This window comes from Nematolebias whitei, chromosome 3 (genome assembly GCF_014905685.2).
Source record: "Nematolebias whitei isolate Nwh7 chromosome 3, NemWhi1, whole genome shotgun sequence".
In the NCBI taxonomy this organism is placed as follows: Eukaryota; Metazoa; Chordata; class Actinopteri; order Cyprinodontiformes; family Rivulidae; genus Nematolebias; species Nematolebias whitei.
The window spans coordinates 23936334-23950608 of NC_056500.1; the positions used below are offsets into that span (position 1 = coordinate 23936334).

At 38.8% G+C, this 14275-nt stretch overlaps 2 protein-coding genes across 2 annotated transcripts in view; both read left to right on the top strand.

Annotated features, from left to right (window-relative positions):
- The window catches only part of lrrc40 (leucine rich repeat containing 40), a 22583-nt gene extending 16837 nt beyond the window's left edge, over positions 1 to 5746 (top strand). The window contains exons 10-15 of the mRNA XM_037674703.1: positions 332 to 434; positions 1768 to 1875; positions 1970 to 2077; positions 4934 to 5011; positions 5276 to 5461; positions 5641 to 5746. Coding sequence (XP_037530631.1) covers positions 332 to 434; positions 1768 to 1875; positions 1970 to 2077; positions 4934 to 5011; positions 5276 to 5461; positions 5641 to 5746 — 689 coding nt within the window. The remainder of the gene's footprint in view (positions 1 to 331; positions 435 to 1767; positions 1876 to 1969; positions 2078 to 4933; positions 5012 to 5275; positions 5462 to 5640) is intronic.
- A 1055-nt stretch (positions 5747 to 6801) lies between these two features.
- The window catches only part of eps15l1a (epidermal growth factor receptor pathway substrate 15-like 1a), an 84969-nt gene continuing 77495 nt past the window's right edge, over positions 6802 to 14275 (top strand). Inside the window, exon 1 of the mRNA XM_037674260.1 lies at positions 6802 to 7314. Within this exon, the coding sequence (XP_037530188.1) occupies positions 6802 to 7314 (513 nt within the window). The remainder of the gene's footprint in view (positions 7315 to 14275) is intronic.

Here is a 14275-nt window from a genome sequence, read left to right on the forward strand (position 1 = left end):
GCTGTTAGATAGCTTACTGATAATTACTGTCCTGTTGATCGTTGCTGCTGTGCTCTGGGTCCTTTGGACTTATAAAAACTATTGAAGTTGTATTTTTTCCATCATTCCATCCTGAAAAATAAAACATAGTCCAATTTAATCTTGACACATCCTGATTGAAGTATATTTATTACATTAAAGTACTGAAGTATATTTGACATTCATGCTAACAATGAGTGGAATGAAACTTCTGAATTCAAAAACTTCCTAGACAACTTCTGAACATAACGTTCTATCTTATGTGCTGAAAAATACTGATTGTTTTGGATTTTATTCATTTTTTTTATTGTAGAGGAGCCTGAGGAAACAGAGGAAAACTCAAATGTTATGATGTTACCTTCCCTGGCTAGAGTCAATACTCATAACATCAAATCTCTGAAGGTGTTGGAGTTCAGGTGAGTCACACATCTGCCTCTTCTTTGCTTCAATCATAATTAATTTAACAGTTTTGTTTTAACACAAATATGTTGTCATTTCTAGTTGAGATTAGTTTTAGAAGGAGTGGAATGAGATCACTAAAGATCCTGCTGTTTTGTGAAAAACCTGCCTCATGAATTTGACTTGTTGACTGGACAAATGATCACTTAAAATGTCAATTGTTTTTGTGGTAAAAGCATTTTCGATATAAAAATAATGTTAAAACCTTGTCCTGTGTCATTCTCTATGACCCAGGAGTCTTGTGACATGTGTCCAGTTGCGTCCTCAGTTTAAGCTCACAGTATTTAAAAATTGGATGTGCTTTACTAATAATCTATTTACAAGTGAACGTAGTGAAATAAATTCAAATTCCATTTTTAAATGTCCGTCGTGTTATGGTATAGTAGTCTACTTTAGTCTGTAAATTTTCGCTTGTCCCGCTCATAACTTCTGATCCGCTCAAGATAATTTAACGCAGTAGTGAATGATACACATCTGCATAATCACAACGTGGAGTGTTGCATATATTTTCCGTCGCCTTTGCTCCAAGGTTAAGGTCACAGACAAAGGTTATGCAATGCGTTTGCTTGTCTGGGTCATTGCTATAGATTGCTGTCTAAGAGTTTGTTGATGGTCATATAATGTGCCGTATGTGGTGCTCTAATTATAAGGCTGTCAGTCAGACAGTGTTCTAAAGTCATGAAAAGTTTTTGAAACAGTAATTTTCAACTCCATAGTGTTTTTTTAATTTACTTTCAACTCGTAAGGACTTTAATGTGCTTTCATCAATAAGGTGTTTATTGCCCTGTTGAAAGAGTTAAGTTAAAAGATTGTTGTAAATTAACTTTGTTGATGTCCTGATGCATGCGCAACAATCCAGGTAGATAAATCTGACAAGGCTGAGTGTGGTCCTCTGAATTCGTTCATCATTAAACAGGGGCGGGAGGCCTCCGAGTTCTACTGTCCTCCTCTTACAATGCTGTTATTGCTATTATCACTTAGCCCTCTGTGAAGAGCAAGCAACCATCGGGGCACTCACAAACAATTGTTGGGCTGATGGTTCTCCCTTTGCATGTGAACAACTAGTTCTGTCTGTCAGCAGCAAACTGGTTGATCCACTATGAGAGAAGGTGTTGTTTATAAGACTGAATTTGTTGCAGCTCCTCAGTCTGAAGAAGTCTTGGATAAAATACGAAACGTTTCAACAAGGAAAATTTGTCCAGAGGACCTGACTTAACTTTGTTAGAACTTGGTTGACGTTTTCATTTTTGGTGTTGGTATAGCACAGTGAATTTATTTCTGTATGTTCAGTGGCAAACAGGCCGATGTTATTCCAGAGGAGCTGTTTGACGCTGCAGCAAATCAAGACATAATCACCGTCAACTTCAGCAGGAACGCACTAAATTCCACGCCTTCTAGGTACACACAGCATCATGCATCTAATTTACAAAACAAATGCTACTGTTTTATATGCATGATTCACAAAACTAACAGCAACACTTTCTATGTACAGACTGCTGGAACTTCATTCATCAGTGTCGGATCTCAACCTGGGTTTTAACAAACTCACCAGCTGTTCTGACCTCTGCAAGTTACTGCAACTCACACACATCGACCTCAGGTATAAAGAAATGTCTCATACAATCCATTAGCATTCAGAATATGTGTTGGGAGTCGGTGCAGCCACCAGCACACTAATTTGTAGTTGTTTTATTTTTGTGTTTCTGGAAGTCATTTGGCTCTGGCAGCCATCTTGAATTGGATTGACTCCAAAAGGTACTCGGTTTTCGAGTACATGCCAGTTTCATTGAAACTCACACAGTGCTTCATGAAATGTCAGAGTCAGAGATTCTTTATTATCGTTCCACCACATGTGGTATATGTTGTGGAACAAAATTATGTACACAGGGTCCCAGTTACATCCAACAATAAAAATGTAAAAGAAAAACGGTGATAACATCCAAGATATGAACTAAGAAAAACATCAACTAATAATACACTAAGCACAAATAGCGTAAAAACATTACGTCGAACAGCAGCACGAACATGAGTCTGTGTGAGCAGGTGAGCACGCATGAACACATCAACACATCAATGTGTGTCATTAGGATAGACAGAACCAACAACTGAAGGCATTGATTAAAGTTCTCCATCGTGACGATGGATTTCTGTCAGTTTGAACGTGGCCAGGACAATAAAGTGAACCAGAGCCACAGTTTGAGCCAGTCAGAGCAGATCAGGGCGGGTCGTGCTGTCGGGTTCATGGGTGTGAGCAGCAGAGAGAAACTGCAGGTGAAAGCTCACCTGCAGCAAGTAATGGATGACTCCCCCACTACACTAACAGACCCCCACCCCCCCATGAAGGTGATGACATGCAATAAATTACTAAATGTCTATGTGTTAAACGTATGTATTTGTACATGACCAATACACTGCAGCTGGGGGAGATACCAGAACTGATACATCATCACCCCACCCACTCCTCCTTCACAGCGCCCCAACCTCCTCAGACTTTTGCATCTAAAATCAAACTTATTATTAAATGTTAATGTGTTGGGAGCGTCGTCATCGTACAGACATGTGCGACCTGTGCACGTGACCAAACTCTGGGTCAGAGAGAGAGACGTGCACCACTGTGGGAGCGCAGCCTGTTCAGTTTCTCTCTCGGTGAGAGGGGTTGTTTCTGCTGCTTTAGTATTTCTAAATAAATATTAACGCTAAAAGATGAATATTGATTTCCCAGATTATAGCAGAGGTGTGTCTGGGAGTTTTGAGAACAATTACAGTTCTCTCTCTCCATGAGAGTCTGTTTCATGTGTTTGTAGTTTATCATAAATATCTGAAAAAATCCATTTCTACATGGTGCTATAGCATTAACAAGGCACTGTGGCTGTTTGGATGAGCTGAGCTTGAATGCATTTAGAACCGGGTAATTGTACTCTAATAAATGTATATTAATAAATGATCAAATATGAAAAATAAATGATTTTAAATGACTACATGAGTTGAAATCCTATAAATATGATCCCTTTGAATAATTTTTTTTGGGGAGAAATTTGTCAGTCTGACAAAAAATATTAATACATTTTTACTCTGCAAAAGATGTCCTGTGCTATAATTAAAAAAAAATAGATTCAACCCTCAATTGAAAACACTGAAATGACATCAAACTAGAGAAAAGTTGTTACAATCCGTCTCGTCCTTAAGAATGATACTGGTCTGGATGGAGCTTCATTAGAGACACTATACTGTGTACTTTTACTAAGGTCACATACACACTATACTGTGTACTTTTACTAAGGTCACATACACACTATACTGTGTACTTTTACTAAGCTCACATACACATTATACTGTGTACTTTTACTAAGGTCACATACACACTATACTTTGTTCTTTTACTAAGGTCATGTACACACTATACTTTGTTCTTTTACTAAGGTCATGTACACAGAAAACTACTGTTACTTAGGTCATGTACATATTATACTGTGTACTTTTACTAAGATTATATACACACATTATACTGTGTACTTTTACTAAGGCCATTTTACGACTAACTGTACTTTTACAAAGGTCGTATACAGTTAACTGTTTACTTTTACTAAGGTTGTGCACACAGTATACTGTGTACTTTTACTAAGGTTATGTACACAGTATACTGTGTACTTTTACAAACCGGATTCCAAAAAAGTTGGGACACTAAACAAATTGTGAATAAAAACTGAATGCAATGATGTGGAGATGGCAAATGTCAATATTTTATTCGTAATATAACATAGATGACAGATCAAAAGTTTAATCTGAGTAATTGTAACATTTTAAAGGAAAAATATGTTGATTCAAAATTTCACAGCGTCAACAAATCCCAAAAAAGTTGAGACAAGTAGCAATAAGTCGCTGGAAAAAGGAAATTGAGCATATAACGAACAGCTGGAAGACCAATTAACACTAATTAGGTCAATTGACAACATGATTGGGTATAAAAAGAGCTTCTTAGAGTGTCAGTGTCTCTCAGAAGCCAAGATGGTAAGAGGATCACCTCTTTTTTGAATCCGGTTTGTACTAAGGTCACATATACAATACTGTGTATTTTTACTAAGGTCACGTACACACCATACTGAGTACTTTTACTAAGGTCACATATACAGTATACTGTGTACTTTTACTAAGGTCACATACACACTATACTGAGTACTTTTACTAAGGTCACATATACAGTATACAGTGTACTTTTACTAAGGTCACGTACACGGTATTCTTCTCTTTACATGAAAACATTTAAGAAGTGACCTGTATGCAGAACAAAGTTCTCAAGTGTGTGGTATGGCGCATGTGTGTGTGTATGTGTGTGTGTGTGTTGGGGGGGGGGGGGGGGTGTAACCTCTAGGTGTAGAAAAAAACTGTCAACATGTATTTTCTTCTTTATCCCTGTGAAGGTTTAATAACGGTACTGCTGCTCATTTCCTATTATCAGGAATAACCAGCTGAGTGATTTACCACCTGAAATCAAGAACCTCACTAAGCTACGTTCTGTTATCCTCAATTACAACAGGTTAGTAACGAGTTTAGAGGAAAACCACTCTTGAATGCTACATTTTGAAAAAATGGATTCTTCATTATCATTTGGACCCCCTTCACACTTAAAGATGGCGTCCATATGACTGTGGGGGAGGGAGAATTATCCAGATCTTGGTCTTGAGGAGTTTCTTGGAATGGATTTAGGATGCAGTGGCTTCTTCATTGTGATCATTGTTGTTGATCATGGACTCGTCAGCTGGATGCAGACCACTGACAGTCCACCTTCTGTCCTCACCAGGTTCAAGTCCTTTCCTCAAGTCCTGTATGAAGTCCTGTCCCTGGAAACGGTACTGCTGGGAAATAACCAGGTGTGTGGGGTGGATCCTGGACGTCTGATAAAACTGGTTCATCTGACAACCCTGGATCTGTCCAACAACGACCTGCTGAACATCCCTCCAGAACTGGGCCTGTGTACCAGCCTCAGGTGAGCAGAGCAGGTGTCATTTTGGTGCAATAAGTCAACTGACTGTAAGTAAACATAGGCTTGATTCATTATTACACACTTTAACTCCAATTAAGCTGTCTTTGTTTGAATAATAATAAAATATATGATGGTGGAGTCTGGGATACAGTCATTGTCTCTGTGTGTGTGTTGAACCTCAGGTGCCTGAGTCTGGAGGGGAACCCTTTCCGAACTCCCAGAGCAGCAATAGTGGCCAAAGGAACTGATGCAGTGTTGGAGTACCTGCGCAGCCGCATACCTGCTTGACCTCTGACCTCACCTGGGAGTTCAACCTGGTTGAGCACATTTCACTGCCTGGTCTGTGGTTTTAGTCAAATGTTTACAGGAAAAACCTGCCTAAAGAGTTTTAATCCTTTTCATCAGGTCTGTCTGAAACCAAGCAACATTTATAACAACAGTGATTTGAAACATTTGTCCTAATAAAGTTGATTTCATTCTAACTTTTCATTCATTCAACCTTTATTTATACATGGGTATAAATAACCCATTGAGCCCCGGGTACTCATTTACAAGAGAGACCTAACGGTGAGGGACATGAATGCTGTCTGTTCAAAGATGAGTTTAATTTGCTGTTTGCTACAGCTCTCTACAGTTCTACAGTTCTCCACGCTGCAGCTCTCTATAGCCTAGAAAGGGATCAAAGACTTCAAACATCTAAAAGTTACAGGTAGCAAGTGGGAAAAGAAAATCAACCCTGTTGAAATTCCAGGATTACGGTAATAAGAAGAATCTGGTCTTCACCAGGCTGATCCAGGAGCTGCTGATGAACTGAGCACCATCAGGGGGACCACATCTAGGGACTTCTGTCGTTATTGTGGACAGATACCTCATCTCAGATTCTCAACTCTGGACCAGGCTGTTTTTTTCCAGATCTGCTCTGTGGTTGAAGGGTAGAGATCCCACTCCTGCTAAGAAACTGGACTCTCCCCAAAAATCCCAGAACTCATCAGGTAATCAGCAAACCTTCTTTGTGCTTAAATGTCTTTGGGTCTTAGAGGTCCTCCTAGAAACCGGGTCAGAATGATTTAAACCAATCAGATCTGTGGTCACATGACCTTTAAAGTTCAGGTTCTGCTGGGTCCAGGGCTGCTATCCTGGTGGGTTTAGGTCTTGCTGGTCTCAGGTTGGGTCCAGTTCTGCAGCCTCTCTGCAGGGAGTGTACTTTCAAATCATCCGTTTTGTGTGCTTGTAGCACAACGATCCAATACGGCACATGCGCAGTGCCGAGGGATCGCTTTGGCCTAAAAATTGTGAAAATTTCTGGCAGTGGGAAGTAGAACTGGGACCAGGAGAGCCTGGAGATGGGCAGAAATGAGGGGGATGAGGAGGACAATGAAGATGAGCTCTTGGAGGTCCAGATCCCCATAGGGGAGGAAGAATCCGGAGGCCCAGTAGCGGTCCTGATGCAGAACATAGACCAAGGACTGGGGGGCTCACTCAGCAGCACGAGGCTCTCTGGGTTCTGGTCTAGCGAAGATCTTCAGCGATCAGAACTGAGCAGGCTGATTGAGAACATCCGGCTGGCCACTCGGTACGCAGTTCGGATCTTCAGAGAGTACCTGAGTGGAAAAGCTGAGATTCTGGACTTTGAGGGTCTAGATAAGGACACCCTGTGGATGCTCTTACCCTCCTTATATGCAGATTCACACTCCTGGAGCAGACAGGTCTACAGCAAATCCTCCCTGATCAGCATCAGGAGTTCCCTTAACCGGTACCTTAACAAGCTGCCCCACTGCTGGATTCTGGACCTGACAATGGACCCAGAGCTGCGCAGCACTAATCTGATCCTGCCCATGGTGATCTGGAGCCTGGAGGTGCACAGAGGGTCCCCTGGCCCAGAAACAAGCCATCACCTGTTCGGACCTGCAGATACTACGATCCTCCATTTTCTAAACAGAAACCCCGTTCAGCCTGCATGTAATTCTGCACCTGGGGCCGGGAGAACCAGAGGGATCTGGAGGAGGACTTGTTTGGTCTGGCCATGGATACACAAGGATGTAGGTTTGTGCACCTGAAGGCTCTTGGACTGGACCGCCAGTCTCATTTACCTGGACCAAGAAGCATTCGGAACCAGACCAGGACCTGCCGCGGATGTACGCAACCGGCACAGGGCAGTGTCCATATGTCGGCTTCGTCCGGTTTAACAGAGTAATCTGTCTAAGTTTATTTATTGTTTGTTTATTCTTAATGGTATTGGGAATTAAGGTAAATAAACCTTTTTTCAAACTAGGAGTCAACATCTTTCTATACATGAATTTATAGGGGGGCCGAGATGGGGTAGAGGTAGGGCAGCCAACCTGGGACCAGAAAGTCGCGGCTCGACTCCCCAGTCATTCTCTGAGCACGACCCACTGGTCCACCTGGGTGTATCCCACGTGCGATGGGTTAAATCTAGAGAAATAATTTTGCCATTGTATAGGAACATACAGTGATGACAATCTTAAACTTCCCTTCTCTTATAGCCATAAATAATTTTTTTATTTCATTCCAAAAAATCATTGGTCATAATTGGTTGTAAGACCATCAGTGTCTGGTGATTTATTTAAACACCATTTTAGAGAGTACCTTCTAATTCCTCTGGTATAAATTCTGACACAGATTTTTAAATGACTGCAATTTGTGGAATCTTATTTTGGATTTTTTTCAAAGAGACAGTCATCTATTGAGAAATGAGTGGAGTATAGATTAGAGAAAAAAATATAGATTTTTATTTCTATAATCTTACTGTCATTGCATTCCTCGTCATTGATCAATAAAGTTGTTATAAAGTTCCTTTGCTGTCTGCTTTTTTCTAAGCAGCTAAAGTACAAAGAATTATTTTCTCCATCTTCAATCCATATTACTCTTGACCTGACATAAGCACCTTGAGCCCTTTGCAAATATAAAACATCTATAGCTTGCAATTCCCATAATGTTGGGACTATTTAAAATGAAAGAGTTAAAAGTTGGATTAATTTCTCTGAATAAATCATTCATACTCTTTTTCCTTCTTCCCAAGTTCTTTGAAATATATAATGTCCAATCTTGTTTTATTTTTCAGTATCTGGAACCTTTACTTAAGAAACATAACCTTGACTCAGGAATCCTAGCCAATTATAGACATATCTTTAATTTAACTTTCATCTAAAAAATTCTAGAGAAAAGGGTTGCAGGTCAGTTGCGTGATCATCTGCAAAGAAATAATCTGAAGAGTTTCAGTCAGAGTTTATAAATGATATTCTCATGGCCTCTGACAATGGACTTGTGTCTACACTGGTCCTGTTAGACCTCAGTGCTGCTTTTGATTTGATTTAATTTCATTATTCATTTTCATGTGGGTTTCAAAAAATACAATATATTATTGTTTTCTGCATTTTTGACTTTAACCTCACATCAAAAATCAAACTTTGGAAAGCTGTCCTGCAGACTTATTTGATTTTGATATTTGTTTTCTATCAAAAGTGTCAAACTAGTACAGCTATTGTACATTTACACAATAGTGTAAACTTCCTCAAAGATCACCAGCGTGTTTTTTTATTGGCATGGTGGCATTTTAAACAGTTTTGTTGCCGTACCCATCCACAGCTAAAACGTGGGTCATGCCGAACATGCCATGCTTCTCATTCTGATCCGGGTGTAGTTTATGACCCATACACTCATGATGGGGGCAGGATTTAGATTCTGAGCACCCTTAATAAAAAATAAAAAAATTGATTATTCCTTTTTAAAATGTTTTTTTTCTTCTTCATAAATCCTAACCTGTGAGGACTGGCTCATTAAGAGCGATATAGTGGTTCAAAAATCTATGAATTTAATATTTACCCCCCAAAAAAACAGTCAAAAATATACTGAGCTCTGCTGGATCCACATCTGCTGCAGTGTAGAGGAAATCTCTGTGTGAGTCTTGCCTGTCTTAAACAACTCTTTGATTAATGCCAAGTGTGTTTCCAGAGAGGCCATGGCGTCGATAGGCACACAAAACACACACACACATTTTTAAAAATCTAGGGGCTGCATGGTGGTAGTGTTAGCACTTTGCCTCACAGCAAGAAGGTTTCCAGTCTGAATCCCAGCTGGGGCCTCTCTGTGTGGAGTTTGCATGTTCTCCCCATGCATACCCTAGAAAATTTTGAATAAAGTATATACCATTTCCTGCATTCTAGTGTATTTTAACAGGCTGTTAAACATCTATGTTTACCAACATAAGTAAACATTTGATTTGATAACTATTTTAGAGAGCATGGCACAAGAAGAAGTAGCCTGACCATCGCTCTCCTTACATGAATAGAGCACGCTCCGCTTCTCTCGTGCATATTAATAACCACCCACACCACCTCGGTCAACAACTGCCAGCACTAACGTTGCACTAAGCTGGTGGCCAACGTGGACTGGACTGACCTTAAAACTGAACTAGCTTTAGATGTACATGTTGTGATTACAAAGTACGTTTTTGAAAGTTTCTATAAAATATATCAATTGTTTCATGAGATATTTTGCTAACAGACAAACAGGGTTGACTAGCAGTTAATGGTGACGTTTTTAAGCAAAAAATGTGGGCGCATCAAGTATCAATTGGAGCATGTGGTGAACGATGCAGATCTACTAACACACCAATTTTTAGTGCACGATCTGTACAACTGTACAAGTTGTAGCCATTTTTGTGCTTTCCAAGGTCAGCTCTCTGGCGGCCATCTTAAATTTTTCATTAATTTCTGGAAGTTTCATTAAAATTTGCCCAGTGGTTTATGAATTATTTTGGTAATGGACACAGACAGAGACGTGCTGCCACTCTGCCTTTGCCTTTCAGCCTTTTGGCAAAAATAATTATTGTGAAGATGAATTATTTGTGATATTTTCTGTCATCAAGGCTCATCACCATGAAATAGGAGGAGCTGAGTTGGAGGATGTTCAGAATTTTTTTTTATATTATTGAGTTTTTATTCTGTATAGGTTTGGGCTAAAATGAATAGCTTTAGGGTGTTGCTAGGCAACATCAAGTAGCTTTAGAAGGACCAATCAGATGTTTGCTTTAGATTCTAAACTTTGTGATGTATCACAGAACAGAAGAGCTAGCATTTACACTTTGGCTCATCAAACTTTCAGACTTCACTGAAAGGTTCACACGAAGATTCATCTTTTCAGACTATTGAAAATGAGCAGGAAGAATGATTCGACAAGAACTCACAGAACTCCAGCCATCGAGAAAGATTCAGGTAAATCAAAAATCTGTGTAAAAATGTTTTGGAGTCATGTTAACTTTAATGTTTTTATTATATATAGATAAAAAGCTAATTAATGAAAAATGTTTTTACATGTGTCACACATAAAAACGTTCTGTGAGAGTTCTCATGTGTAAACCCACAATGAAATACATGTGTTAAAAATATTAAGAGCAAGTTAAATGTGTTTTTGTGTGACAACAACCACTTCACAAATGTGTAAATGTGTTAAAATTGCACATGTGAATTGTGGTTTAAGCCCATTTCAACATGTTCTTGTCATCACATGTACAGTAAGCACTGTTCTCTGATGTGATTACATGTGAACAACATTAAATTAATGTTTTCTCACAAAAAGATTATAAAAATTTAACCAACTGTCAATAATTCACTGCAAACTGAAAATCTTAAACTATGTACGAGTAAAAACAAGATGGCAGAAAACAGATAAGTCAGAAAGCAGAGTTTCTGTTAGAATATTTAAAAAACAACAACATGAATATCATAAAGATATCATTCGTAGTCAAAAATTTCCACAAAAATATTTTTGGTACACACATATTTAAAACACAAATAAATGACTGGATTGAGACAAAGTTGAAGAAAAAACTGTATGTTTCATAAATAGTGTATTTTAAGTTTATATAAAATACACTAAGTAGTTCATGAGATATTTTGCTAACAGACAAACAGGGTTGACTAATAGTTAATGGTGAAGTCAACTGGAGTCTGTGGTGAACGATGCATTTCGACTAACACACCAATTTTTAGTGCACGATCTGTAAAACTGTACAAGTTGTAGCCATTTTGTGTTTTTCACGGTCAGTTGTCTCTGGCGGCCATTTTGTTTTTGATACATTTCTGGAAGTTTCATTAAAATTTGCCCAGTGGTTGATGAAACCTTATGAAACCTTCTGGTAATAGACAGACACAGAGATAGATGTGCTGAAGGGGCTGCGTTTGAGGATGTACATACATTTGTTTTTATATTAGAGAGTTTTTATTGTGTATAGGCTTGGGTTAAAAGTAAAAGCTTTAGCACGTTGCTAGGCAACATCACAAAGCTTTAGAAGGACCAATCAGATGTTTGCTTTAGATTCTAAACTTTGTGATGTATCAAAGGACAGAACAGAAGATCTAGAATTCAGACTTGGGCTGATCAAACTTTCAGACTTCACTGAAAGGTTGACATGAAGAGTCATCTTTGTAAACTAACGTGTTACTGAAGGTTTCACAGTAGAAAGTTCTGACAATGAGCATGAATAACTATTCAACAAACACTTACAGAACTCCAGCCATTAAGAAAGATTCAGGTAAACCAATAACGTGTAAAAACGTTCTGGAGTCATCCAACAAAGTTAAATCAGGTCCACTGGATGTTTTTCTTTTTGTGTTGAAACATTTCATCGTTTATCCAAAGAACTTCATCAGTCTCATAACTGATGAAGTCTTTTGGATCAAAGACAAAACGTTTCAACAAGTTGTTTATTGTTTTTTTTATCCGTCCAGAGGACTTGACTTTGTTAGACTAACAACTGTGTTTCATGAATTTTCAGTTTAGTGAATTAAATGTTTTGTTTTCAGTGGCAAAAGTTTAATGAATTTATAAACAATCAATTTATTAACTTTACACATTCAAAAGTGAAAGATAGAACAGCTTGTAGTTTATTTTTCAGTGGAAAAAAAATTAAAAGTCGTCATCTATGTGTTTTATCCATGGGAATTAAGGTTTTGGCCCATTTCAACATGTTCTTGTCACCACATGTAACCACTGTTCTCTGATGTGATTGCATGTGAAAAACATTATATTAATGTTTACTTACAGAAAGATTATAAAAAATATAACTCATTGTCAATAATTCAGTACAAACTAACATGTCTCTTGAATTTTCTCATTTGCAGAGCTGGACAGAGGGAGAATGCTGCAAGAAACAGCATCTCCAAGGAGGAATGGGACAGTGGCTTCTAAAAGAAAAGCCACTCATGATGAGGAGCCTCCAAGAAAAAAGACCAGGGTCTCTGAAGCTGGACCTTCAACAGGAACCAGGGTCTCCACAGAGCCTGGGCAAAGTTACAACCAGGCCAAGAGAATCAGAGGAATAAAGAGAAAGATGATTGACGATGGAGAAGTTTCAAGGCCAGTCAAGAAAAGGGGACAACTGAACCGCATACTGTTTGAAGAGGCTGCTTCTTCATCAACGGACAGTGGTACAGATTTATAGATATGAGTAATTATAAAAAAGGTTAAAAAATAACCCATTGTCAATAATTCAGTACAAACTAACATGTCTCATGTATTTTCTCATTTGCAGAGATGGACAGTGGGATAAGACGACAATACACAGCGTCTCCAGGGAGCAACAGGACAGTGGCCCCTAAAAGAAAAGCCACTCATGATGAGGAGACACCCAGAAAAAAGGCCAGGGTCTCTGAAGCTGGACCTTCGACAGAATCCAGGGTCTCCAGAAAAACGAGGGGGACAAAGAGAAAAATGACTGACGGTGGAAAAGTACCACAGCCAGTCAAGAAGAAAAGGGAACAACTGGACCTCATACTGGACGAAGAGGCTGCTTCTTCCTCAACAGACAGTGGTACAGATTTATAGATATAATTATTTACATATTAGATGTAAAGTATAATGATATTATTGCTGGCATTCATATTTAAAGACAATAATTTCCTCAAATTACATGAATAACCTGAACAAAGTCTTATTTTACTGAATTTGAAAGTGCATACGAACAACATGCTAATGATTCTTTTGTTTTGTTTGTCTTAGGATCCACCAGCCATGACATAAAAGACTACCAACCTTCTGAAGTATACAGAAGAAAGAGAAACCAGAAAAGGAAGTATGTTGATGTGGTGGAACCAACAAACAGGAAGAAGGCCCAAAAGACAGACACACAACAAAATACTGTCAAAGCCCCAACAGGTCAGTGTTCAGTTCTTAATGTTTGGTTTCATGTAAGATACTCACAATTAAAACACTTATAACCAAGATGGAGCGCTCATTAGAGATAATGTAACATCAGTAAATGATTGCTAATGTTCTTCTGATGTACGCTAAACCCAAAATGTGTTTGTGTGTTTTTAGATGACTTTAAGATCAAATACGAGGAACAGCGTCCACTTGGAGTAGGAGGCTGTGGAGCAGTATTTGCTGGTTATCGGAGAGCCGACAACTTAGCGGTAAATATTATAAACACACGCTGTCATATTCCAGACATTCACAATATGATGAGAGTTTTAATCAAAGTATCTGTTGTATCTTGTAGGTGGCGATCAAACATATCCCTAAAGAATACATTTACTGCAACCATACGGTAAGTGAGCAGCACTTTTTGTGACTGTTTTTAATCTGCAAACTAACTCCTTGCTGGGTTAGAAATTATTTAAAGGCTTTTTTTTCCCTCACCCTCAATGTTTTGTTGTGATTTTTCAGGATGAGAATGGAAGGCAGCTTTCTGCAGAGGTAGCGACCATGCTAAAACTCCAGACCAGTACAACCAGGTCAGTGGGGATGTCATCTCCGGTTTCCTTGCTTGACTGGTATGATATTGGAAGAGAACTCATC